The following is a 27741-nucleotide window of genomic DNA, read 5'->3' on the forward strand; positions in this document are numbered from 1 at the left end:
ATCTTCATATTTGAGTAGATTTTTTTATAGATATATAGTACAGCATGTTTACTATATAAATATTTACTATTCGTCTCATCTCTTAATCAAAAAGCAACAACAGTACGCAATAGTTATAATAGCGGTAGCAGTAGTAGTTATTGTAGTATGCTAGGAGAAGTGTAAGTAGTACCCAAGGACGAGATAAAACAAATAAAAAATAAAAAATAATAATAATTCTACAGTATATATGAAAAGAACCATCATTATTTCAATATACCATCATACGTAGTTATGTAAATGGCTGAAGTGTTGCTCTAGGTAGATATATCTCTGGCTGGTAACCGTAAATGTAATAGCTAATATACCTGGGCAGAGTGATAGAATCATTGTCACCTTTGCGTGTGTAGTAGTAGTATCTATGTGGAGAGCTGTAAATAAAAAAAAAAAAACTCTAGCTTGCTGAACGTGGAGAAGAGGAAAAAATGCAGTAGTTACTGAAAAGATAATTGCTTTTTCTGTCAATGGTTTCAGGATGAACTATAAAAGTATACTCTATCTCTCTGATTATGATATAATCTATTAGTTTGAGGCATTTATGCGCAATAAATTTACCCAAACAAACAAATTTTTTTCTCTCTCTCTCTCTCTCTCTCTCTCTCTCTCTCTCTCTCTCTCTCTCTCATAATTATAATGCCTATTGTAGCACCGGAGAGAGAGAGAGAGAGAGAGAGAGAGAGAGAGAGAGAGAGAGAGAGAGAGAGAGAGAGAGAGAGAGAGAGAGAGAGAGAGAGAGAGAGAGAGAGAGAGAGAGAGAGAGAGAGAGAGAGAGAGAGAGAGAGAGAGAATATACGAATATTGATCCAGACTTTAAAAATTAGTTGTGACTAGTCTTGTTTTAGGGTCTCATAAATTTGCAGTGTCCATGTACTGTGACTGGCCAGGGAAAGAGAGTCCAACACATCGTAGTATAAGTAAATGAGAAGAGTGGGAATGGGAAGGCTGAGGTATATATAGTGCGTTAGTATTGCAAAAGTAAAGAATTACGTGATATATTGTTTCTGGATAATGAAAGTGAGAGCAGGACGGGGAAAAGGCAGCGTGAAACATATAACATGATGAACATATGAAATTCAGACCTCACCGCTTGACCTCGAAACGAAAGGTGACGATTCTGCAAAGGGCATCTCTCATCCGGAGATTATGAAGTTGACGTAAGAATTAATGACGCTGAGAGTAAATGCAAAGATTAAGATGACAGAATCCCCGAAACAAAAGTCTTGAAGAACTCATGAAGCGTTGAATGAGTGCATGTGTGTATATACTAAAGGTAAGAGATGCTTTACATTGTTCACGGAAAGTGAAGCTTACTGTTGAGGTCCTATAATAATATAGCTGCCAAGATGATATAAGCGGGGCGAGAATGGATATATTAAAGTCCTCTTCTCAATTACGTATATGTGTCTCGTCCCCGCCATGCTCTGGATATGAGAGTACAAATCCTGAGAGAGAGAGAGAGAGAGAGAGAGAGAGAGAGAGAGAGAGAGAGAGAGAGAGAGAGAGAGAGAGACTGATGGATACTGCACTGTGCAAATAATGTAGTTAAATGCATGTCTGCAGGGTATTCCAAGCTAGGGACAGCTACCTTCATTTAGAGTATTCACTCCAGTGTCGTTGGAAAAGAAGTAACAAGAGTACTTTTGCTCTGCTTCTAGTGCATTAAAAGCAATTGATTACTTTACAAATTATAAAGAATACTTGAAACACCTTGTGCGTACATTTCAGAATGGACAACTTTATTATTTTTTTTTTCTGTGCACACGAGTTCTCTTGATAGGGATTTGCTTTTTTTTTTTTTATCTTTAGAAGTGGGTTTTGGAAAAAAAATATATTAATCTCTCTCTCTCTCTCTCTCTCTCTCTCTCTCTCTCTCTCTCTCTCTCTCTCTCTCTCTCTCTCTCTCTCTCTCTCTCTCTCCCATTATATTTTAGTCGTGCCTGAGGGGATACAGGTTCCGGCCCCCTTCCCATCATAATATGGACATGCAGCAGTGCAATAATAAACAATTCACTCCAGTTCAGTTCTGCATCTCTTTTAAAGCCCATGCTGACTTCACTTCCAAATAAGGTTCTGTCTCCAGGTTTGACTGACCTGCTGCTTCACCTAACTTACATTTTATACCGAATGGCTTTTTTTTCTTGGCTCAATACAAAAAGCCTTAAGATGGCCATAAGTAAAAATACCAGAAGATCTTATCACCATAGAACTGCGCCATGCATGTCAATACATTAATGATAACGAAATGTTCTCTCCAGCATGATCAGCTTACCATGAGGAAAGCATTTACTTATTTACTATCTTTTCACGCTATATCTCCTGTTCTTTACCCAAGGAATAGGTACGGGACGCAACCCTTCCAACCTTCCAACGTGACAATCCCGCCAAACCCTAACCAGCATAACGTGATATGTTTTATTCCAGAGCTTTTCGTCCAGCAGTTGAAGCATATTGGCTGATGATGATAATGATTATGCGAACTTGTTTTGGAAGGAGACTGACATTTCATATTTCTTAAAACGATTGGAATTTCGTGGAATTGGTTGCATACTGATCACTCAAGTTCTTAGTGCAATTATTTTTAAGATAGCAAGACTGCTTTGATAAAAAGTTTGCTATGGTTAAATATCTACATGTCACGTATGACAACCGCACATACTTAGAGATATAATGAGTATAAAACCCCCAATTTTACTAATGATCAAAAAATGATTTATAACAACAGAATTAATTGACAAGAAATAAATATGGAATCCAGTTATACATATTTGGAAAAACTGATACGGATAAATAATCATTCTGGAAGGTTCAGGGCGAGGAAGACAAGGGTGGGCGAGGTTGGCAGGCCTGTGGTGTGTGTCTGCTGTGGCGTGAGCGGCTCTTTCCTTGTCATCTCAACTTCGCCGCAATCATGGCTCTCCACGTACCAAGAGCTCCGGGATTTGCTTCCATGTTAAAGGATGGAGCCAGGGTACGTAGAAGCTTGCTAAAGGATTTAATATAGACCTAAGAAGAGAGAAATATGAGTAAAACCAGTGGCAGGCGGTGGCGTGGAGGCGGCGCCGCATGACACACATGGGTGGCCTATTTGTGTTCCTATGATTCCCTGCCGTGGCCACACTCAGGGATGGGCATGTTAGGCTAGTTTTAGGCCCAGTGTAAGTGTATGGTGATTAATTTTACTGTGCGTGATGCGATGTTATTGTGTGGTGTGGTGAGGAAGGCAGGTGTGAGGGCGGCCAGGCATGACTCACCTGGGAGGAGCTGCTCGATTTGGTTTCATGTTATTGTTGTGGTGGTGCTGCGATAAGACCACACGCGTTATGTATCACATGCTTTAGCTAGATGTGAACATTCTCAATTTCTGAGTCTCATCCTGTACTTCATTCAGATGTCTATCCAAATACATTGATCCATATTCTTTCGTCGGTATTTATGAACTGGTTAGACTCCTATCCCTGCTAGATTTTTGTGACAGGCAATCAGAGTTTCCTTCTGTACACTTTGTTTTCCTCCAGACAAGCACATCCACATACATTGATTATACACACACACACACACACACACACACACACACACACACACACACACACACACACACACAGAGTTCTTTACATGATTTTCTTTCTATCATCCATTTTTCAACAGAAACCTTTAAATGCCTGTTAATCTTAATATAGAAAGGCAAAAAAAGTAAATAACAGGGTAAGATAATTAGGTACCATACTATATTTGTTTTATCATTACTATTTTTGTGATCTTTTGTTCTGTTACTTCAAATAATCAGGAAATGCATTGAAAGAAGATTGAAAGAAAAAAAAAGGTTATAGGACAATATGATAACAGTACAAAGGTTATACCATATCCAGGCTTACAACTTTGATATAAATTGCAGCATTTCTCTGGCCTGGAGGAAGCAGTGTTTCGTAACATCTCAGCCTGCAAGGAATTTAGCAAGACACTCAAGACTGCCTATGGGCCTCAGGGACGTAATAAAATGGTCATCAATCATCTGGAGAAGCTATTTGTCACCAATGATGCAGCAACTATCATCAAGGAACTGGAGGTAAGTTAAGATTTTTCATGAATACAGTGGATTGGGTGCTACAGTTGTTAGAGGAAAACTTTTTATGAAATTTGGTGACTGCTGGGAGAGATGGGATGTATTAGGAATAGAGAGATAGTAGAAGCTAAAGTAAATCGTATGAACAAGAGTAAATGGAAACTGTTATAGTCACTGCCTTGAAAGATTTACAAGAAATATGTCCTGACAAGCTTAGTTTTAAATAGATTAGATTGATTGAATATACAAGCTATCAACTTGAGCATAAATCTATGAAGAATCAGCTGTGGATTCTTAGTTAAGATACAGTAACCATCAAAAGAAATTTCTTACTGGATTGCTTTCTTTATCCTGTAGATATCTTGCATTGCAATGCTCTTGCAGTTCTGCAGTATTAGAGAGAGAGAGCAGGATTGTGCAAAGTGAAGGTGCATCCATTGGATCAGGTGGAGATTCTGGCCATCATGTGAAGGGAGTTGCAAGTTTATCAGAATAGACAAAATACCTCTTGACTACTCTGCATGATCACTGAGAACTATTACAGGTCTTCTAGAAATGCATGATTTTAATGTTTTCTCCCCACAGATTGAACATCCTGCAGCCAAGCTGATGGTGCTTGCATCCCAGATGCAAGAGCAGGAGATGGGTGATGGCACCAACTGGGTCATTATCTTTGCTGGAGCTCTGTTAGAGGCTGCTGAGGACTTGATTCGCATGGGCCTCACCCCTACTGATGTGGCTGAGGGCTACCAGCTGGCTGTTGACAAGGCCCTGGAGTTGTTGCCTTCTCTGCAGTGCTGGGAGGTGACTGATCCCCGTAATCTTGAACAGGTACATTTTCTCAATTTATACTCTGTATATCTGGTAACAGATTTTGCTAGCTTTGTGTGTTGAATATATTAGTAAGTGTTATACACATCTTTAATTGTGTATCTGGTAGCAAATATCAGTTTTGTGTATTGACTGGTCTTTGCTCTATGAATCTCTGTGCAGGTGACCAAAACCCTGCGCACAGCCATCATGAGTAAGCAGTTTGGTAATGAAGACTTCCTTGCCAAACTTGTCGCTAATGCCTGCATCTCTATCCTGCCGGAGAAGACCACTTTCAATGTTGATAATGTGAGGATATGCAAAATCCTGGGATCTGGCCTCCATAAATCAGAGGTTGTGCAGGTATGTAGAATAATTCATACATGGATCATATCTGTTTTTGCTTTGTGACTGGTTTGCTTGTATGTAAAGTGCCTAAATTTGTCTGTCCTTCGTGCCTTATGTGTTGGGAGTATGTGTTTTTGGTATTTTCTCCATGCTATCTTTGAGAGTTACATTGTTTAATTTTGTTTTATTTATTTTACTGAATATTTATTTTGTTATTGATTTATTTGTTTAATGTATTAAAATTGTTTATTTATTTATTTATCTATTATTTTTTTATTTATTGTATTTCATTTAATTTTATATTGTTAGATGTTCAAAGTTAGGTGATTGATCATAGTCATAAATTTTTTTTATCCTCTTTACAGGGAATGGTTTTCCAGCGAACAGTTGAAGGATCTGTAACTTCTAAAGAAAAGGCCAAGGTTGCTGTTTATTCCTGCCCCTTTGATGTGACAACCACTGAGACCAAAGGAACTGTTCTAATCCAGACTGCTGATGAACTGGCCTCATTTTCAAGGGGAGAGGAGAACAGAATGGAGAATGATGTAAGGATGTAGTTTGTAATATGTAATAACTGTACTTTAAAAAAAATCAAAACTAAAAGAGGATTTGATTGCAGTTGAAGTTGAATTTCTTCAAGGCTTCCTTTCCAAACTTTCTTGGATGTATGAATTACGTTCTCCTATTTGATTGTTAAAGACATTATTTTATCAGTGATAAAGAATCATCCCCAAATGTGTACCTAAGTTTACATTGTAATGTAATATTGCTTCAGGTGAAGGCATTGTCTGAAGCTGGTGTCACAGTAGTTGTGGCTGGTGGCAAGATTGGTGATCTGGCCCTCCACTACCTCAACAAGTATAACATTATGGCTGTGCGAGTCACCAGCAAGTGGGACCTTCGTCGGCTCTGTAAAACTGTTGGTGCTACTATCCTGCCAAAGGTCACTTGTCCCACCCAAGAGGAAATTGGTTTATGTGACCGTGTCTTCATGGATGAAGTTGGTGAAGTTCCTGTAACAATTTTCCGGTAATTACTATAAATTTTGTTTTAATCATACTTTTATTATGATGGTTTTCTCCAAAATTTATTTGGTTATGAAGAGGTTAGATGTATTATCACTTTTGACTTACCCACAGACAACAAGCAGAGGAGTCAAAAATTGCCACCATAATCATCCGAGGATCCACAGACAATTACATGGACGACATTGAGCGAGCTATGGTTGATGCCATCAACACTTATAAGGGACTGTGTCGGGTAAGTGAGAATAACTCCTATCATTAGTCCTTTATATTTCTGAAAATCAGTGGATAATTTCCACTTTAAAAGAAACCTTCGGTACATGTTACTTAGAGCTTGTCTCTACTTATCTTAAAAGAAAAAGCCGAATACAGTGGTTCATACAGCATATCTCTGCTTGCCTGTATTTTGACAACTTAGACTTATGTGATTAGTATACTCCACTCACAACCACAAGTATTGGGACTGCAACTTAATCATGGCAATCTGGCATATGAATACAAGTGTATTTTGGCAAATTTTCAGGATGGGCGGTGTGTCGCGGGAGGTGGTAGCACTGAGGTTCAGCTGAGTCTTCTCATCGAGCAGTATGGATCACAGTGCCCAGGACTGGAACAATATGCCATCAAGAAATTCTCAGAATCTTTAAGAGTGTTCCCTAAGGTTAGTTTCAAGTAGTAAAGTTCATTAGAATGGAGTGAATAATCATTATTATTAACAACCATAACACAACTAAGAATTAAATTCTCTCCACTGACTGTAACCATTTACTGTTTAGTTCTTCAAATTTTCCTTTAGTTCCTCCATCTTGTTCTGGCAATTGCATTGGCTCTTCTCTGTTTTGCATGAGATATATTTTTGATGGTTTTATTTATATCACCCCATCTTTGCACTGAAAGTATATATGGTGAAAAGATTGTTGGAGAAAGAAATGGGGGAGAAAATTTTCAGGTATTCAGTGACATGATACCATAATGCTATGTGATCAGTGAGCTCAGAACAAAGACATAACATCACCTTTAGAGGAATGTGAAAAATTGAGACTTCATAAAATCTTTCCTTAAAAACAGGTGCTGGCTGATAACTGTGGTGCAGCTCACCAAGAGACTCTCTCCAACCTGCTGGCAGCTCATACTGAGGGAAAGAAGAATGCTGGATTTGATTGTGAAAATGAGGGAGCTGGAGTAATTGATGCAGCAGAGAAGGAAATCTATGACCTCTACCTCACCAAGTACTGGGCCATGAAATATGCTACGTCTGCTGCCACCCAAATTCTTAGGGTGGACCAGATCATCATGGCCAAGAGAGCTGGTGGACCAAAACCAAGAGGAATGGGTGCCCAGGATCCAGATGATGATTAAGCTTGTGCTGTGTTGAAGTAAATCATGCATATGATTTAAATTTCTTTCACTGGCTCATATGCTTCTCTGCCTTAAACATTGTGTTGTTTATAAGATATCAATGTGATGTCAGTTTGAAACATGTCCTTGTATTAATCACAAATAAATGCCACCGAAGTACTCGCACATAACACTTAGCTCATGGCAGTAACAAAAATTCCTGTTATAATGCTTTTTACATAAAAGTCATAGAAGTACCGAGTCTCTTTCAACCAGTATAGTGAGGGCCAGAGTTACGCACTGAAAGTGTTTAGTCCATAAGGGTGTTTGGCAGGGGGAAGCGACTGAGGATTTTTCACAAAAATTGACTCGTGTTATTTTATTAGTATATTTCACGTATATATTAGAGGAGCCTTTATAAGAATTCTCAGATGTGAGGCAAGACTAGTGGACAGTGGCAACAATGATCATTAAAGTGATGTATATGATGAGGAAATTATAATTATTCAAGATTTAGGTAAAAGGCTGGGGTTTGGCCACCATACAGGAAAACTACATACTAAAGGAAATGAGAAGATACAGAGCTGTAATTACATAATTGAATAATATCAATTACCTGCATACAAAGGTAACATTTTAAAAAAGGAAGATGGTCAAAACATTCTATAAGACTAAGTAAAAGTCCATCTTAACCCATGGGCCTCTAGACAAGGAGAGGGTAGTCTTAGATTCTGCAGATCAGTTGTGCAAGTGTATCCAGATCCCTCTGTATCTGAACCTGACAGCAGAATAGTTTTATCTTGTCAGACTACAGTAGATCCAATTCTTTCTCAGCATGTCAATCCCTTTCCAGTTTTGAAAGAAAATGCGTTCATTTCAAATTATGAACATCTTGATTATGCTATAATGTTTTTGCTGAGTAAGGAAACCATACTTGCCAAAATTCCCTTCAACTGCTGTATTTTTTTTTATTTATTTTATTTATTTATTTATTTATTTATTTTATTATTTTTTTTTTTATGGAATAAAAACGAACACTCACTGGTTCAGCAAGGTGAAAATCGTCAGTTTACAATTTGTAAAATTTTCTAGCCCGGCACCGGACCACCAAACAGAACTCCAGTATGGAGAAGCAGCAGCCTGCTTGAATTTTAGTTAAGTAGAGATTACAGAACATTGTATTTCCAACCATTTGTTTTTACGTATTCTTACATCTCATTTGGCTTGGTTATTTAAATTTCTTCAGTCTATCTATTTCCTATAAAACTGACATGTTTGGTTATTACGTATTAGTTTCGTATTATCCTTTCGTTTTAAAATTCCCGCGCTTTCCGTACTACCTGGATATGGCGAAAACATAATATGAATGTACGATCTTATTAATTTCCATCTTTTAGTCTAAACAACGCAAACTCACAAACAGGATACACTCATTCTATTTGCTTTTGCATATCTAAAACGTGAATTTAGTGAGATTTTTAGAAAGCAACATTATAGACAAGCCGGGAATCTGGGATGTGCAGTCAGATTCTCGCCGCCCCGCCAACAGACAACAGACGACACCATGGCGCTCAGGCTGGCACCTTCTGTAGCTCGGGTGAGGGAAATCTTTGTATTAAACGCCCTATTGGTGCACCTAATCACTATAAACAATATTTGAGTATAGTATCCCTCCTGATGCGTATGTGTGTTGCTGGTAGGATGGAAATGGAGAGTTGTTTGCATGTAGTGGAGAGCCGGTTATCTGGCAGGGGTGGAAAGGACGGCCGGAGTCAGCTGATGAGCCTTCCAATGACGCAACTTGAACTTCGCCTTGTGGTGGCACTCTTCATCACCTTCTGTCATGGCATACTTGAACCTCACCTCCATTACTTAGATATAAGGCGATTTACTATCCCATTGGGCGCTAGGGTGTATGAAATTCTCATGACCTATTTTCGGCTTAAAGATGTTTACTGTTTCTGTGAGCCAATAATTTGCACGGCCTAAGAAAAAAAGAATGGAAGGGAAATCCAATTACCATAGGCATTCGTAAACTGAACTGCACACTAAGATGTGGGCACTTAACCTGGTTCTTACCCAAACTAAAGAACTGAGAAATAAGTCTTTGCTGTAAGTTAGTGCACATGCAGTAAATATGAAGAGAAGCCGTTCCAGCATTTTTTTTTTATTTTTTTTTTAAGATTAGTCTGAGTTAACTAATGTAATCCAGTCTAATTTAACCGAGGTAGTATAATGTAATAATTAAATGAAGCTCAACACAGAAAACTTTATCAGGATGAAACTCTAGTAGAGCACATAGTCAAAATACACTTTTCATGTATGTAAAAGTGGCTTACATTGCCCCTCTCCTCATCTGAAGTGAAAGTGACTTGCAAGTAAACTTGGGTTAGATTTAGTTTTTCAAAAACTCTAAATTGCTATGAGATAGGCTGAACTATGGTAGCTTGTTAAACATGTACTTTCAAGGTACAGGGCTCGGAGAGCAAAAGTAATGATTTCTAGTGTTTTTTTTTAATCTGATCATCAACCATTCCTAACACATCAGAAAAAAATAGGTAAAACATTTGCTTTCAACCATTAAAAGGTGTGCTGTACTCAGTTGTGAGCACTGTCATAGGTCTCCACCCTTCCTTGGCCTTGGCATAGGGAGTAGAGTGGCCAGTTCCTTTCTCCACTGCCTCTTTCCCCCAGTCATAGCTAACCAATATCTATTTTAAGGTTGGGTGAACCTAAGAGAGGGCAGTTGTCCCTGAAAAATTCTGACTATGACCAAGATTTGACCCTAGGACTCTACAGTGCAGTCATATGCACTACCGTCCAAGCTACTGAGCTCCTTAACCATATATATGAGTTATTCTTATTCTCATTCATTGGTCTTCATGTGATACCATTATGCTCTAAATGTATTCATTTTATGATCCTTGCATGTTTAGTTGGTTAACTTTATTAGGGTTATGTATAGATTGTTGTCTGACATCATAATAATGCAGTTAGATTCATGTGGGAGCCTCAAAAGGGCGACTATAGAGGCCACACCTGTAAATATACCAAATAAAGTTTCAAAGTATAGCCATCTGTTTCTAGTAGAGGGAACTAAAGTAACATCATCCACTTAAGTGTCTTCTTTCTTTTTTTTTTCACTAAAGTGCCTTTCTTTTTTTCCATTTAATTTTATTATAGAAAGCTCTGGCCAAAGACAATAAAAACTAGTAGAAACAAAAGAAAGAAAAGAAAAGCTTGCCAGACCCAAATAATAACAAAGGTAGATCCAAAATTACTAGTGCTATTTGGAATTAAATATTATGGTTATAGGGTTTTTCCCCAATAATTATTGATTTTCTATCTTATCATGAAGCTGTTTGTGATAACATGAAATCAACTGTAAAATTTCCCACTGTATCTCAAGTAATCAATAAAAGTCTGTATTTCAAGAGGCTGTATATCTGAAGCAGCAATGTGTTCTCAGGGTATGTTTTGCTCTGGAAGCTACATGTTTATCATTTCTATTTGTTTTATCATATATATATATATATATATATATATATATATATATATATATATATATATATATATATATATATATATATATATATATATATATATATATATATATTGTGTGTGTGTGTGTGTGTGTGTGTGTGTGTTTTATCTATTTATTTATTTGTCTATTTTTTAAGATCAGACATTATTTTGCTCCAATATAGGTACTCCATGCTTTATAGATGGTTATCATCTTTTTTTTTTTCTTTTTTTTTTTATGATGCAGAACTTTTGGTGAGGATTAAGTGGCATATGCTGCATATTATAATATATGATTATCGTCATTTCATTGCAGGGCCTTGGAAGTTTTCAGGGCCAGATTCAGGCACGATGCTTCCATGTATCCCCCTTAATCTCTGCGGCCCAAAAGGTGGCCATGTCACACCTAGACCCAGGCTCAGAGATGCCTTATGACAAACTGCAAGCCAACTTGGAATTGGTCAAGAAAAGGTGCTCAATACTGCTTTATTGTTGACTATTGAGTAGAACATTTTCCTCTCCTTTGGTATTCTTCTTAATGAACATATTAAGAATTCTATAATTGAGTTAGTTTGTTTTGCAATCTAGTTTTATCCAGTATTCATATTTTTCTAGATTGAATCGTCCTCTCACCCTCTCGGAAAAAGTGTTGTATTCTCACTTGGATGACCCTGCTAATCAAGACATTGTGCGAGGGGAATCGTACCTCAAGCTGCGCCCAGACAGGGTGGCCATGCAGGATGCCACAGCCCAGATGGCCATGCTGCAGTTCATCAGCTCTGGCTTGCCAAGGGTTGCTGTACCTTCAACCATCCATTGTGATCATTTGATCCAGGCCCAGGTGAGCAGTGCTATTCTGATACCAAATAACATACAATATACTGTTTCATATATATATATATGTAATAGTTTAGGACTGCAGTATTTTAGTTTCATAGCTTCAAGAATGAGATGCATTACAGTCAAATAGAATAAAAAATCAATTATGGGTGCACCTCCTTGGGGATGCATATTATCATTTCCCTTAGATGTCAGTAAGTTTTATTTTCACCTATCTCATACATCTGTTTAAAATAGCTTTGAATTTAAGTTTATGGGCAACTCACCACATATTGAGCCTTTCTAGTATTAAAATAAATAATAATGATGATAATATTAAGTATCATGTGTTGTTTGTGTGCCAAATTTTCTTTGTATCTTGCACATCTATGCAGCTCCTCATGGTTGGGCAGGGTAGATTGAACTACATGATTTGTATCTTGGAATTTGTGGTTGCTCAAATTGGAAATACATCAACTTTCTGATAGTGATATTTATATGAACCAATTTTCAGATTGATGGACCAAAGGATTTGAAACGAGCCATTGATATTAATAAGGAAGTTTACAACTTTCTGGCAACTGCTGGGGCAAAGTACGGAGTTGGTTTCTGGAAACCTGGTTCAGGCATTATTCATCAGGTGAGTCATGGCATTTTTATTTACCATTGATCAAGGGCCTTGTTTGAAATGTTTGGTTTGCACCTTCTGCCCTGAATTTTGGATATAACCCATTGTTCCATAGTATGATCTTAGATCAGGAAAAAAATAGTTTACCTTTTGGATTTCAGCTCTAATCCCCTTCAAAGTAGAGGATTCTTTTGACTCCAGCAGGCCTTCTGTTGCAGAAAGTCCTGCTTTTGGAAGGGCTTAATTATAAGGTGACCATGTCAAGCTTACCCCCTTATGAAGACTACTTGTTCTTGCTTGTTGTTATTTGCCTCCCGCTGTAAGACTGCCCAGCAGTTAAGACATGGACTCAATACCTCAACACCTAGACAAGAGCTGCAGTTTAATCACATGCACACAAGTTTGCTGAGCAGTTGATGCTGTGCCTTTCTCTTTCTGCTTTGAACCTGTGAATTTTTTAAATTATTCCTTATATTTTCTTGAGACCAAACTAGTAAGGCACCTATAATATACCTTCTGACAAACCAGATTGGTTTCCATACATTACATACTGATTTCAAACTATCTTACACCAGTAAATGTTTGCAAGCATTTCATTAGCAGCATATCCACATTATATGTACTTTTCAGATCATCTTGGAGAACTATGCCTTCCCTGGTCTGTTGATGATTGGCACTGACTCTCACACCCCAAATGGAGGTGGTCTGGGAGGCTTGTGTATTGGTGTTGGTGGTGCTGATGCTGTTGATGTCATGGCTGATATACCATGGGAGCTGAAGTGCCCTAAGGTATATTCTTGAGACTGCAATTGTATATTCTTTACCCAATCATTTGATAGTTACTAATATAAAGTATTTATTACCTGTTGTTCTACTCTTGACCATATATTAGTCCCATTGTTTCAATTAGCTCTCATCATCCTGTACATCTTCTCATGGGTATGTTGGAAGTTCATGTATTATCATTGGTGATGGTTCAGTGAAGCTATGAAAGATATATAAATATAAGATGGGCTCAGGCAAGGGTAATAAATAAGTCCATTGTCATGTTGGTTAAGGGTGAATGGTGTATAATGGTGCACTAATTCTGTAAGGGTTTAAATTAGGTATTTTCCTTTTATTTTTTTGAGAGAGGGAGGGAGAAAGAGAGCATTCAATCTTCAAATAGATTAAATCATTCTTAAGAGAAAGCTTTGTGTTTTCCTGCATAGGTATAGCACATTGTTATTAGGATAAAATATATGTACATATTTTAAGGTTCCATATTTATTTCCTAACATTACATCTTGAATGCACATAATGGACAATAAACTCAAACCAATGTGACAAAACTAAAGTGACTTGTTTGGATATTTATTATGTACTCAGTGATTGTTCATGCATAATCTGAGCTTGCAAGACACCTTGCTGTCAGATAATGAATTTTCAGAAAAATACACTTTCTATTTAAAATCAGCGATGTGATCACATTACTAATTCTGAAATATGTATAAAATGCATAAGTAGGAACCCACAGAAGTCTATAGTAAATCCTCTTATCCCACAGGTGATTGGTGTGAAACTTACTGGAGAGTTGAGTGGATGGACATCACCAAAGGACATTATTCTGAAGGTTGCTGGCATTCTGACAGTGAAGGGTGGCACTGGTGCCATTGTTGAGTATACAGGGCCTGGGGTAGACTCCATCTCCTGCACTGGCATGGCAACAATTTGCAACATGGGAGCTGAGATTGGTAAGAGTAATTGTTTTTGTAAAAGATCCTTCTGTCTACAGATGTGAAGTAGGTATCTCAAATGAGAAAAGGAAAGTGAATGCAACAAAGTGGTCAGAATGTTCATCAATATGCAATACTTAAGAAAAGGCAGGAATCTTGTGTTACACCATTGTATTAAAGGTAATATACTATGGATGTTGAAAGCAGTGGAATTGTATAAGGAAGGATTGGTTTGGTATATGGAAGGCTTATTTACTAGTGGCTCAATTAGGAAAGAATCAGGGAAGTGGCCACATTTCAAAGTGATAAAGAATGAGATTCTAAAACTATTGAGATACACTGAAGCATGTCACTGCAATATGTCTGTCTCTATATACTAGTCTGGCAATCCCATACAAGATGGCCCAGACAAAGTACCTCACATCTTTCACACCACATAACCAAAAAATATAGGTATGAAAAATATCAACAAAAATCTATATTGCAGTGGGCTTTTCCAAATTTTCTTTTAAATTTCTAGTTATCTCACTTGTAGAAGATACTAAAATTTTTAGTTTATGCAGTGTAATGAAGTAATAAGAGGCAGGTTACTTGAAAGGTGGATGGATAGAGCAAAGGTATGCACAGATGGAAATTGCTAGTAGATACTAAGTGCTTGAACAAGCAAGGAGGGAGCATTTGGATAAGGAGGGATGGAGGTTCTTAAGTCATGGTTACCCTCTAGGGAGTGGTGCTGGATGGGGTGAGGCATCAGGGAAATAGATACAACAAAGTATTCACCATTACACTGCTATGCTCTTCTTTGTAAACATTAAGACCTACAACAAAGTATTCACCATTACACTGCTATGCTCTTCTTTGTAAACATAAGACCATCAAGTTATTGTGTGGACACATTAGAGAGAATAGGAGGATAGTTACATCTTCCCTGGATTACAAAAATGTTTAGAAATTTGTTGATTTCGAAGAAATTGTACAAGTAGTGAAGAGATAAATTTCTGTTTTTCTCTCCTACAGGTGCCACCACCTCAGTTTTCCCCTTTAACAGCCGCATGAAGGACTACCTTGTGGCTACCAACAGGAAAGATATTGCAGAGCTGGCTGAGAAGAATGCCTCTATGCTTACTCCTGATGAAGATGCTCCCTATGACCGTGTCGTTGAGATTAATTTGTCTGAACTGGAGCCTCACATCAATGGTCCCTTCACTCCAGATTTGGCTCATCCTGTCAATAAGGTGAGTGGCTATGCATTCACTACTATCAGTCAAGTTGTCATCATAATTTTTCACTCAACATCTTTATTTCCATTTCCTCTCTGAGATTAAGTAGTTTTTTCCAGTGTTGTGTTATGTATTTCTTTAGACCACTGTTATCTTACTTTATACTTTATATCTGATCTTACTTCTTATAAGGTATTGCAATTAATTCCTTTTATTTTCTTTATTGATATGTTTTCAATCCTGCACCCTCTTTCATGTGAAGAGTTTGTTCAAAATTGTCATAGGATTATGGTCACTTCTCAGATTGGAGATGCAGCTCGAGAGAAGGGCTGGCCTCTGGAAGTGAAGGCTGGATTGATTGGATCTTGTACCAACTCATCCTATGAAGACATGGGTCGTTGTGCTTCTATTGTTAAAGAAGCCATGAAGCATGGACTGAAGGCCAAGTCCCTATTCCACATCACACCAGGATCTGAACAGATTAGAGCTACAATTGAACGTGATGATATTGTAAGTATTAATAAGTTATACCTTGCACCTGCTGTGGTCCCAGAAAATGTATCTTCTCCCTTCTCTCTCTTTTCCTCCATGTTCCTTCCATAATTTTTCTTAAATGTGGGAATAAATCATTACATTTGTTTTCTGTAACAAGGCAAAACCATGAAACTACAGTGAGACCTCTGTAAGCAATAGAATGCTAAGTTGTAATTCTACACAAGGCAAACTATTCTATTGAAAAAAAAATCCAAAAGGGCAATTTTTGCAAAATTTATGTAAGTCAGCACCATATTGACTAAACTAAGTCAGTCAAGACCAAACATGGCATGATATAAGCAGTAATAATTATTGCAACTGTTATGATACAACACTAAGGAGGACTTCTGGTTCTAGTTCTGGGTCTGTGTTTTTAAAGTTTTGTAATGGCATCTCCCTAATGTAGTCTTCTTTACAGTTTCTTTTTGTGGTATGATTTGCTCTTGTTTCTCTTAAATATCACTTGATTTTCCCTTTACTTTTCTTTAGTTTCCTCTAACTGTATAGTATTTTTGTTTTTCAAGTTGTTATTGTCAAAAATCCTCACCAATTTTCAAGTTATTGTTGTCAAAAATCCTCACCAATAATTCAATCTTCATTTTCTACATACGGCCTTTGTAATTTATCCACTTGTCTTCTCAGGTCTTCTTCCCCTCCCTTATCCTTATTGTCAGTCTATTTTCTTTCTCTTGAACTAAGCTACTACAGGTAAACAAGGCTTATGTATGGGTGCTGCATGATGCACATGGCTTCAGGGGTAAGAGTGAAATTGCCTCACTCTTGGTTTCTCACCCCAGCAGCCACATGCATCACATACACTTAACTGCATACAAGCTTTGTGTACCAGCGGCATCTGAGTAAAAGAGAGAGGGAATGGATTGTTAACAAGGATTGGGAAAGAAATGAAGACCAGAGGAGAAAGGTAGGTTACAAAAACTGTATTTAGAAAAGGAGGATCAGAAGCTCCTTTTTGACAATAGTAACATTAAAACAAAAAAATACTGTACAGTTTTGGAAAGAAAAGAGAAAAATACAAGGAAAATTAAGTGAGAGAAATAAGAAAGCAGATCAGACCACAAAATAAAACTAAACAAGGAGTTACTCTTGCAAAGGCTTCCTGATTTTCAACTACAACCAGAACCAGAATGATGTCCTCAGATCAAGGTACAAGGTCTCTAAAAGGGAAGAAGGGGATGCAGGATGGGTTAGAATTTTTCAAGCAAAGACTTACCCCCCATTATGCTGTAGTCATATATTAGATGAAGACATATATTGACAGGCAAAAACTCTGCGTGAGTTTGGTGGGACTGTATTGGCCAATGCCTGTGGACCATGCATTGGACAATGGGATCGCCAAGATGTGAAGAAGGGCGAGAAGAATACCATTGTCACATCATACAACCGCAACTTCATTGGTCGCAATGATGCCAACCCAGCCACCCATGCCTTTGTCACATCACCCGAGCTGGTTACTGCCATGGCTCTTGCTGGCAGATTGGACTTTGACCCTCGCTCTGACTCATTGGTAAGTACTTGTTTGGAAACCAGATTTAATTAAACTCAGGAGTGCTAAAAGTACAGATGTTTACAAAGTACAAAATTAAGTCATTGTTTTTTAAATACATCTTGACAGATATGTCTTATTATTTTTAGATATATTTTGACAGATATGTCATTATTTTTAGATATATCTTGTCAGATACAGTAATATACAGCTGTAGTGATGGTCAAAGCCGACCCAAATTTTACTATATGATTACCAGGTAATGTACTTGTATTCTGCTAGGGTTCAATTCTTAGTGAAAGATCTCTTATGGTCAGTTTATCCTCCCTTCAGATCAACTTGTTTCCATGATACTCTAAGGCTGAGGATGACAGAATATGGAAGTCTGTGTACATGAAGTTACATTACATTTATTCATCACACTTTATTTCACTCTTGACCTCCCTTCCCTCAGGTTGGGAGTGATGGAAAAGAGTTCAAGTTGAGTGATCCCTTTGCTGCTGAGCTGCCACCCAGGGGATTTGACCCAGGAGAGGACACTTACCAGGTCTGTGTAGATGAAGCTCAGGTCTTATGAATTTATGCTTGATAATATTTATTCATTGCTTTATTGAAAACTTTATTAACACTTGACATTTAGTATTCAGTAGTACAAAAATTACAATTGTAAAGGCAATTATAGGAAAAGTTTTCAAGCAGTGAAACATTTAAAATCTGACTTTACAACCTCAATGTTTGCTCCAGGCACCTCCAAGTGATGGATCTAGTGTGTCTGTTGATGTTAGCCCAGAATCACAGCGTTTGCAGTTGTTGTCTCCTTTTGACAAGATGAATCCAAAGAACCTGTTGGACATGACCATCCTTATTAAGGTATGTATCAATACAACTATATTTAGAAGAGTGCATTTGACTGGTGGGAAAAAAAATTGATATGATTATGTAGACAGGAGTGAATTGCTTATGGAGAGGTAGACCATATGCTAAAATGATTTCAGAAAGTGAAAGCCTTGTGCGGGATTCCTAGCCTGTTACACAGATAGAGAGGACTATGAAAGTGTAATGGATGAGGTGAGTGTAAGAACACTACAGTGAAAAAGGCAATATTAAGAGTTGGATTATGAGGGAAAGGGAGTAGAGCATTCAAGTGCAAGATTAAATATAAATAACCTTTGTAAGAAGTGTTGAGGAACAGGTCTTGTATAGATATCGACAGATAGAGGGAGAGAGAGATGGACACAAGGTGGTAGAAATGTAGTGATGATTCAGAGGTTATGTTTGGAAATTTTATACAAAATTTGTTGAATGAGGAAGGGGGTTGATGTCTGACCACTAGCAATCAGAATGAAATTTTTGTGCATTTAGGTGAAATTGACAATATGGAAGAGCAGTGAAATGCGAGATTAACCAGGTAATAGGTGCTTTAAGTTGCAGAGGAAAAGGACTGTAGAAGAGATATCAGGAAGTTTTCCTCACAGAAATGTGAACAAATGGAATGAACTCATGTAGATGTTGTCAGTGCCATAACTGTTGTCATGCTTTTAAGACCAAACTGGATAGATATGGAGACAGGATACTATGTGATAACTCCCCTCCCATAAACCACAACTAGGTAAATACACACACACAACACATTCTGGAATGTTCCTGCTGTGTCGCTGCTGCCCCATCCCCCCTACCCAGGACCCTCCCCTACCACCAAGTAACTGTCACACCGCCATAATGGTTGTGGCTAGTGACAAGTTACTATAGATAAATGATGTTTTCAATATGTGAAGATTTATCTGCATTCTGATCACGCCATCATGTTTATGAGAGTTTTAATTCAGCATTCAATGATGATCAACTGTTGAAAATAGTGAGCATAAGTAAAACGTGTTAAAAATAATAATCTTCACAGTTCAGCTCATCGTAATACCATTTTCTTTTTGTTTCATCATGTTTTTATAAAACATCTTGATTCTACAGTCACTGCTGAGTCTGATGGTGTCAACCAAAAACTGGTTATCCTGTACATGAAGTGAGTTATGGCACATAATTTGCACATTTTGGGTGCTTGAACTCGAGTTATAGTGATGAGGCAATAGTTGTGCAAGTTGCGAGACAGAAACCTTTGCTCACATGCCGTTAAGTCAAAATATCCAAAATGTGGCAAAATAGTGGGTCTGACAAAGAAATGCCATAAAATAAGGAAGATTTGCCATCAAAAGTTACCTACCAATAGGTGTTTCCGAGACTGAAATCGCAATTTTTATATGCAATGGACACCAAAAGGTGCTCCTGACCCTCCAGGGGTGGTGAGTCGTAGAGATGTGTGGTAACAAAATTAGAACACACCAGTGCGAGCAGTCTTGCTCCCAATTTGGGAATAAATTTTAAATTAGTATTGTTTAAGAAGATGGATTATTTGAAATATCTTGACTGATATTATGGATGGAAGAAATATCATCAGATGTGAAGTTTAGAATGAAACAAATCAGAGGTGAAGTTTAGAATGAAACAAAGAAAGTGTGGGGAGGAATTCATACCACAAGTTTTTTGTTGTTTGAACAGAATATAAGTAGCAAGTTTTTTGTTGCTTTAAGAGAATATATTCTAAGAAGTAGGTTGTATGACTATAACAGTAGTGACTGTATTCTGTGTATAGGGCTGAAGCATGAAACATAAGACAAAATAGGAAGTGCATAAGATACCTGGTGTTGAAATAAAAAGTTGCTTGACTGAGCTATGCTGGGAGTGTTTGGACAATTTTGACAAATAGGGATATATCTATTATGCAGTTTTCCTTGATGAGAAGGAACTTGGGTATACTGTTAAGTATGTAATTGTGTAATTGCTGAGGATCAATCCTCTTTCTCATATAGGCTTTTAGGAAAGGTAGATTTTGATTTAGTCTTCATGCATGTGTGTGCTTGTTTGCACATGTTTCTTGTATCAGCAGATGCCTTTATAAGGATGTTGACCTGGTATACCATTATTTGAAGCACGCGAGAACAGCTCAAAACAAAAAAAAAAAGAGTTACAGGGTACAGACAAGGAACTACAAAATATGTGAAGAAAATATCCATAGGCCTAATAGATAGTTTTCCCTAAGAGGTGGAGAACATGTCTTACCTAATCTTAAGGATGCCTGTCTTTTCACATCTTGGCATTTCAACATGTATTGATTGACAGGAAAGCCTCCATTATTCATTATCCTGGAATTTGGACATCTGGAAAAAATAAGGTGTGTTAGAAAGTCATAAAGGCTTTGCTTCTCATACTTTGCAACTCAAACTCTTCACTCATATCTCAACCTCATCTCTTTATTCATAGGTCCATCATATCTTGTTATTGCTTCTACAAGCCATTATTTACTCATAACTTTCATGTATCATGTGGTCACAAGGAAAGTTGTGTGTCCTCATGAAATATGGTATTAAATGGTTCCATGTAACTCAAGATTGAGCTTCAACAAATGGTTCCATGTAACTCAAGATTGAGCTTCAACAGTTAAAGGGAAATAATCAACTGAACAAACTATTCACCTCATAACTTTCCTGTGACTATGATAAAGCAATGCATAAATGCATAAAATTGCTATTGCTTGTGACTCAGTTTTGTGATTTATTACTATTACATAAGACTAAAAACTTACAGGTAAAGGGGAAGTGCACTACAGACCACATCTCTGCTGCTGGCCCTTGGCTGAAATTCAGAGGTCACCTGGACAACATCTCCAACAATTTGTTCCTCACAGCTGTTAACATTGAAAATGAGGAGATGAATAACATTCAGAACAAGAGCACAGGTGAATGGGGACCTGTTCCTGCAACTGCACGTGCTTACAAGGCCCAAGGAATTAACTGGTGTGTCATTGGAGATGACAACTACGGTAAGTATTCAGCATCTAATTACTTGTAGAGCTTTCAGACTTTTGTGTAGCTGGCTATTTCCAAAATATGTTTTAGCACCTCCAAGAGAAAAACAAAACAGGAATACAAATAAGTGCAAAAAAAATTAAAGCAAAGTGTTCAGTAAATCTTAAATTAAGTTGCCCATGAAACTATATTTTTAGAGATCTACCTTTTTTGCTTACATTCACACAAGTGAATATTACTGCACATTCACAAAAATGAATATTACTATTTTGTGAATATTACTTCTTTGTGAATATTACTACAAGTTATTTATATCATCTTTTTTGTATCATTTGTTCACTTTTTTTCTTTTTAGGAGAGGGAAGTTCTCGGGAACATGCTGCCTTAGAGCCACGTCACCTGGGTGGCAGAGCCATTATTGTGAAGTCTTTTGCTCGCATCCATGAGACCAACCTGAAGAAGCAGGGCATGCTGCCACTCACATTCTCAAACCCAAGTGATTACGACAAAATTCAACCCAACGACAAAATTTCCCTTCTGGGTATTGAGAACTTTGCACCTGGCAAGGTATGACAGTTGTTACTTTTATTTTTAAACATACAATCCTGTTTCCTCAGTTCTACTCAGAAGAGCATTTCTTTACAATTTCCTCAACATCAGCATCACAGCTTAAAAGGTTAGACTTTCATGGAGGAGCAGCAGCTGGGGATCACTTAACAACATTTGTGAGGACAGTTACAGGTTACTGTTTGAAAAAATTCAGGTTTCACTCAAACATGTGCTTATGTGCCAGACAAATTCACAGCCCATTTCCTTTCCCTTTATCAATGCCAGTTTGATGGGTTTATGATGTTAGGCGTGTAATTTTCCCAATTTTAGAGAGGTCTCTAACAAATTGCTTTGTGACCTGCACCGTCTCCTATATCATGAATATCTTCTATTTAAATGCGCATTTCCAAAATATATTTATTATTATATTTTTAAATGTGAATTTCAAATATATTATAACTGTTATATTATATTTTTTTTATTACAGCCTTTGCAATGTCGCATCACACACAGCGATGGATCCACAGAAACTATTGAACTGAAACACACTTTCAATGAGCAGCAGATAAACTGGTTCAAAGCTGGATCAGCTCTCAACTTCATGAAGGAAAAAGCCAGTAAATAATTTATATTTACCATGTATATATGTGTGTTTCAGCAATGTAATTTGCCTCCTATTTTTAGAAAATTTGTTATTAGCAGTAGTAGTATTCTAAAAATGTGCTGTTGAGTATTTTAGAGCATGTCTATGAATTTTAATTTTAAGCAGCAGTAAATGCTCTAATGTTAACAAGTATTCATCTTCACACATTTTATGTATGTAAGCAAGTGAAGACATTTTATGGCATTAAGATACAACACTTTTTATATACTGAAGATTTTTAATGGAAATAACAAAACATGTAAACTATTTCAAACAAGATTTTTATCTTAAAATTTAATTCAGATGCCTAATGAAATTATTATGTACACTTTTAACATTTTATTTTTTTTTAAATAAAGTATCAAAAAAATATTTACAAAAAAGTATAAAAAAAAATTTAATTTTTTTTAAATAAAGTATCAAAAAACACTATGAGCTTCCATACTTGGGATGCCTCAGCACAATTGCTGGTATTAAACTGTGGTTTAATGTGTTGTACATAGTTGTCAATAAATAAGATTTTACCATCTGAAATTTCTTTTGCCACTTTCACACAAAGCATAGTAAATTTATGATACATTAGAGACTATATTCACTACTTTTCATTTATTCAAAATCTGACATGATTCAAAATATGACATGATTTCCTCTATTTCTATCCCTACAATAAGGCTTTGCAAGAATCTCTACCTAGTACCTTTCTAAGCTTTAATGTATTTCCTCATGAAAACAAGATATACACACACCTCAAAGTCATGTCAGTCTGTAAGCAATCTCTTACTCTTTACCTTACTCAAGTGATTGTATGACAAAAAAATAAAAATAAATAAATACATTACTAACCAAGTTTTTACTAAATATTGAGAGTAGGGATGGATGAGCTGATTACTAGAGAGAAAGAATGCAAGTTCCCAAATATACGACTAATGCAAGTTTGAAACCTCTGAAGGACTGAAGGGAACAACTAAAAGCTGGAAAGAAGACTGCTTGAAAAAAAAAAAAAAAAGTAGTTCCAGATGAAAATTAGAGGAAATTTAAGTGACGTGCGTTGATCTACAGTGATAAATTTTAGCACCAATGACGTTTTCAAGATACATTAACGATATGCCTAAAAGATTAACTAGCCATTTATGAATCTGCAGATTATACAATATTATTAAAAAAAAAACGAATTAGAACTTAAGCAACATGAAAAAAAAAAAAGTAAATCTGCAAAGAGCCAATGGCAATCCTTGTACAAAACATATCTATATCAATACGTTATCCCCATCCATAGATTTACAGAAAACCACAAGTTTACTTTTATCAGTAAGATATGTATACGAGTAATTAGAAAAAAAAAAAAAAAAAACGCGTTGGAGAAATTAGGTGCTTGGACGTCAGTAAAGAATGGAAGAATGACTGCTGAAGGAAAGTCTGCAAACATCTTATATCAACAGAAAATAAAACATTGAAATCTACTACTCATCCATGACCTTGGAATCAATTCTTACGAGACCAACGCATTTCATAACAGGCTGTATTATTGTTACTGGCGCTCTGTAGTTGTAATACGTATTCCTTTTTGCATTTCCCGCATTCGATATTAACAGTAATAACTTAGGTCATTACAAGTAAAGTTTAACAAGTGTAAGCAAAAACTATGGACGTCAGAAAACACATTCATTCATTTCGTGAGTTTCCTAGTAATGGAAATAAGTTAGGAAGCAAACGTTTGATATGGTTACAGGGATGATCTGAAGTGGCCTGCAAGATAACAAGTGATTTCTCAACTCCATGCTATCATTGTCACAGCTGAGGAAACTACTAAACTGACAAGGCTAAACAACGATGTGGTTATGTGCTTTGGCTGGAAGTGGTGTGTGTGTGTGTGATATGGGTAGTTGACTTGTTGTGCAAGTCCTGTGACAACTGATATGTGGTGTGGTTGGCTTGCTGGGTGATAAGGTGTGGTATGGACTGTTGTCTGGCGTGGTGTGGTTGGGTGTTGTGTTGTGTTGTGTTGTGTGGTGTGGTGTAGTGTGGTGTTGTGGTGTGGTTAGGTGTGTGGCGTAGTGTGGACTGAGACGTGGGGTTATGATGTGGCCAAGTGTGACGCTGTGTGTGGAGTGACTGATGTGATATGACTTGTGTGGCTAGTTGTAGTGTATGATATGACATGACTGTGCCGTGAATGGATGTGACGTATGATGAGATGCGGCTGTGTGTGTGTGTGTGTGTGTGTGTGTATGTGTGTGTGTGTGTGTGCGGCTGAATGTGATGTATGATGTGATGTGGCTTGTGGTGTTAGCTGGGTGTGACGTATGGTGTGGTTTGGTGTTATGTGCTTATGAGAATTTTCCCCCTTTTGCTTTTGCGCTTGTTGTATCATACCCGATTTTGCAGTTATATTTTTGACCCGATTTTGCAGCTATATTTTTGACAACACTTTCAAAATCGTTGATGACCCTCGAGACCGTAACCAAGTGTATCATTAACCCTCAAAATGGTTTGAATTTGACGCCCCTGACATACGTAGATGCTGTGATCTGACTACCCAATAAGCCGTGAGTAAAGGACCTCTATCTCTTCAAAAGGTTCATTGTTCTGCTCGAAGCCCCAAATGTAATCCAGTATACAGTCTTTTTTTTTAATCGCTTAAGCTTTCGTAAGGCCTAGTTAAAAAGAAATTTAAAAATGCATTATTAGTAGGATTTTTCCCCATTGAGAGAGCAAACAAAAATAAACAAGAAAATAAATCGGTCAAAGCTACAAGAATCACGAAAAACAACTTTAAATACCCGTGAATTTTCCCAAACTTTTCCGCCGTTTTGATAATTCTTTAATCTCTACAAGTTTGGTGAGTTTCAAAATTTGTTTCCATGATTCTAAGTAATGATGGTTTGACAAGGATGTTGTATAAAAAAAAGGTAAATAAATAAATAAATAAATAAATAAATAAATAAAAATCATCTACGTTATTTGAAAATAGTATTTATGAATCCCCAGGGCGTCTAAAACATGCAGGACTTTAAGAATGAGTTCCACTAATACCTGTTAATAGAGATGAGACTCCGAAAGGTGCGAGAATGTTGTACACATACCTCTTCACAGCACTGCACGCTGTAAGGATGTCAAAGTAATCACCACGGTCTATATCTTAATGCGGCCTCTGCTTTCTGCTGCCCGACACAAAATAACCACCGCAGTCTAGGATAGTGCTGACGCCATGGCCTCCCAACCAATCAAGTGTTCTGAAACACTGAGTTACAATTCCAGTACTTTCGAAAGGTTCTAGTTGAAGTTTTTTTTTTTCTTTTTTAAGGGTATTTTTATGGTTACAATAACAGATGAACAATATTTCTTCAATATTAACAGGAGAAACATTCTTGAGAACCCGGCTAATCATCTCTGCGGCCTTTTGAAATAGTCGTGGTGAGAGAGCAAAGCGTTTCTGAATACGAGGTTCAGAAGAACGTATCATCAACCATCTCGCTATATCGCCCAATTACCTGATTGGTTCAGTAATTGTAAACTGATCACCAGATTAGCTCAGTAGCATAGTATGCATTTTCATTAAATTACCTAGTTTATGACGTTATATACAATCCACTTTGTATCATAAAGAATCATATCTCCCATCCCCTCAATACTCACGATGGTTCGATCCTGTTCTGTGCAACAATGTATCTTGCAGGGCTACGGAAACAGTCTATATTATAACATTATTCTGAAAAAAAAACTGCGCATTACGACATTGTTTTCCAGGTACATTATCACGTTTATGTTTGAGCTCCTTATCCTATCGTTTTCATTATTCATTTATTTTTAAGTGGCTAGTGACAGCGTCTGAAGTGTGAACCTTTCTCCGCATTCTCAAACGTTTTGTTGGAAGTTATTAGAATTTTCATTGATGTTTCCATGATTCTTCTGGTAATACTTTAAGTAACCAGGGTTCTGCATCGTCAGTGGAAGAAGAAGAAGAAGAAGAAGAAGAAGAAGAAGAAGAGAGAGAGAGAGAGAGAGAGAGAGAGAGAGAGAGAGAGAGAGAGAGAGAGAGAGAGAGAGAGAGAGAGAGAGAGCCATGAGAACCCAGTTGATCATATTTGTCCTTTAGACGACTTTATTGAGCAAAAAAAAAAAAAAAAAAAAAAAAAAAAATATATATATATATATATATATATATATATATATATATATATATATATATATATATATATATATATATATATATATATATATATATATATATATATATATAACATCAGGGAGGTAAAAGTTTGAACTACTCGATCACGCATTGGTCTGTCAGTGGTGTCTTTCAAGTCATACTCTAAACTTGTAGTCTACCGGGTCAATCTTGAGAAGCTCGGAAGGAAGTGATGGCGGTTAGGGTTATTCAAGAAAGCTATAGTTATCATTAGTTTTGTTGGATTGAATAATGGGTGCGTGAGTTTCCGGCTCTTGTAAACTTGATATTCATTAGATCACACGTGGCTCTTCCTGCAGGTATTATTTCAATTTAACTGCAGCCAGGATGCATTTGCTATGTATGAGAAACCCTTACCGAAATCGAAGCCATATTACCGTAATACCATGAAGATAATTATTTGTTTATTTTATTACTTCAATTTATTTATTTTTCCCCCCTAACACGGTACCAGTGAGGCCAGAGGTGATCACCAAGACACAAGTGATATTTTACCGGTATCGGGAAAAATCGGCGCAGCAAAAATCGTCCCAGTGCGCATGCGCAGAAGTGGATCTTCTCCATTGGAGAGGCGGAAAACACAACCCTCAACACCACGATAAAATTGTTCCAGTGGAAGGTCTGTTAAATTTTGTTTAGTTTAATTTAGTTTGGTTTGCGTTAGTCTATGTTAGTTTAGGTTGGGTTAGTTTAGTTAAGGTTAGTTTAGTTAAGGTTAGTTTAGTTAAGGTTAGTTTAGTTATGTTAGTTTAGGTTAAGTTAGCTTAGTTTAGGATAGATTAGTTTGGTTAGGGTAGATTTTGCTACTGTACGATGATTAGAATGTCTAATATTTTTGTTTGATAGATTAATTAAATTGATGAAGTTAGTAATATATATATATATATATATATATATATATATATATATATATATATATATATATATATATATATATATAT

At 36.9% G+C, this 27741-nt stretch overlaps 3 protein-coding genes and 1 long non-coding RNA gene across 5 annotated transcripts in view; 3 read left to right on the forward strand and 1 right to left on the reverse strand.

Annotated features, from left to right (window-relative positions):
* The first annotated feature begins 2848 nt into the window (after nt 1-2848).
* LOC135107599 (T-complex protein 1 subunit theta-like) lies at nt 2849-7877 on the forward strand. The gene is made up of 9 exons (XM_064017627.1): nt 2849-3007; nt 3932-4102; nt 4685-4930; nt 5093-5272; nt 5623-5802; nt 6033-6286; nt 6397-6517; nt 6806-6943; nt 7351-7877. The coding sequence occupies exons 1-9, from the start codon at nt 2948-2950 to the stop codon at nt 7639-7641; spliced, it is 1641 nt and encodes a 546-aa protein (XP_063873697.1). The 5' UTR covers nt 2849-2947; the 3' UTR covers nt 7642-7877.
* A 1186-nt stretch (nt 7878-9063) lies between these two features.
* Nucleotides 9064-23138, forward strand: LOC135107598 (aconitate hydratase, mitochondrial-like). Its single transcript, XM_064017626.1, has 14 exons — nt 9064-9217; nt 11459-11613; nt 11758-11983; nt 12476-12601; nt 13220-13378; nt 14136-14322; nt 15322-15539; nt 15828-16034; nt 17338-17583; nt 18017-18109; nt 18307-18432; nt 21199-21433; nt 21775-21986; nt 22456-23138. The coding sequence occupies exons 1-14, from the start codon at nt 9185-9187 to the stop codon at nt 22591-22593; spliced, it is 2361 nt and encodes a 786-aa protein (XP_063873696.1). The 5' UTR covers nt 9064-9184; the 3' UTR covers nt 22594-23138.
* LOC135107600 (uncharacterized) lies at nt 18267-25833 on the reverse strand. Of its 2 annotated transcripts, none has more exons than XR_010271846.1 (4): nt 25695-25833; nt 21197-21298; nt 20674-20771; nt 18267-18405 (listed from the first exon to the last, which is right to left on the reverse strand). It is a non-coding gene; the product is annotated as an uncharacterized LOC135107600 (long non-coding RNA). The 2 variants fall into 2 exon arrangements; XR_010271847.1 differs by having other exon boundaries at nt 25645-25781.
* A 1096-nt stretch (nt 25834-26929) lies between these two features.
* LOC135107602 (uncharacterized) overlaps nt 26930-27741 on the forward strand; it is a 42444-nt gene continuing 41632 nt past the window's right edge. The window contains exons 1-2 of the mRNA XM_064017632.1: nt 26930-27035; nt 27255-27419. The gene's annotated coding sequence lies outside the window, so the exon portion shown is untranslated. The remainder of the gene's footprint in view (nt 27036-27254; nt 27420-27741) is intronic.

The sequence above is a fragment of the Scylla paramamosain genome, chromosome 15, assembly GCF_035594125.1.
Source record: "Scylla paramamosain isolate STU-SP2022 chromosome 15, ASM3559412v1, whole genome shotgun sequence".
In the NCBI taxonomy this organism is placed as follows: Eukaryota; Metazoa; Arthropoda; class Malacostraca; order Decapoda; family Portunidae; genus Scylla; species Scylla paramamosain.

Coding starts and splice junctions, on each gene's coding strand:
- LOC135107599 (XM_064017627.1), top strand. CDS start 2,948: ATGGCTCTCCACGTACCAAGAGCTCCGGGATTTGCTTCCATGTTAAAG. Junction 4,103..4,684: donor CTATCATCAAGGAACTGGAG/GTAAGTTAAGAT, acceptor TTCTCCCCACAG/ATTGAACATCCTGCAGCCAA. Junction 5,273..5,622: donor ATAAATCAGAGGTTGTGCAG/GTATGTAGAATA, acceptor TCCTCTTTACAG/GGAATGGTTTTCCAGCGAAC.
- LOC135107598 (XM_064017626.1), top strand. CDS start 9,185: ATGGCGCTCAGGCTGGCACCTTCTGTAGCTCGG. Junction 11,984..12,475: donor ATCATTTGATCCAGGCCCAG/GTGAGCAGTGCT, acceptor ACCAATTTTCAG/ATTGATGGACCAAAGGATTT. Junction 21,434..21,774: donor CATTGGAGATGACAACTACG/GTAAGTATTCAG, acceptor TTTTCTTTTTAG/GAGAGGGAAGTTCTCGGGAA.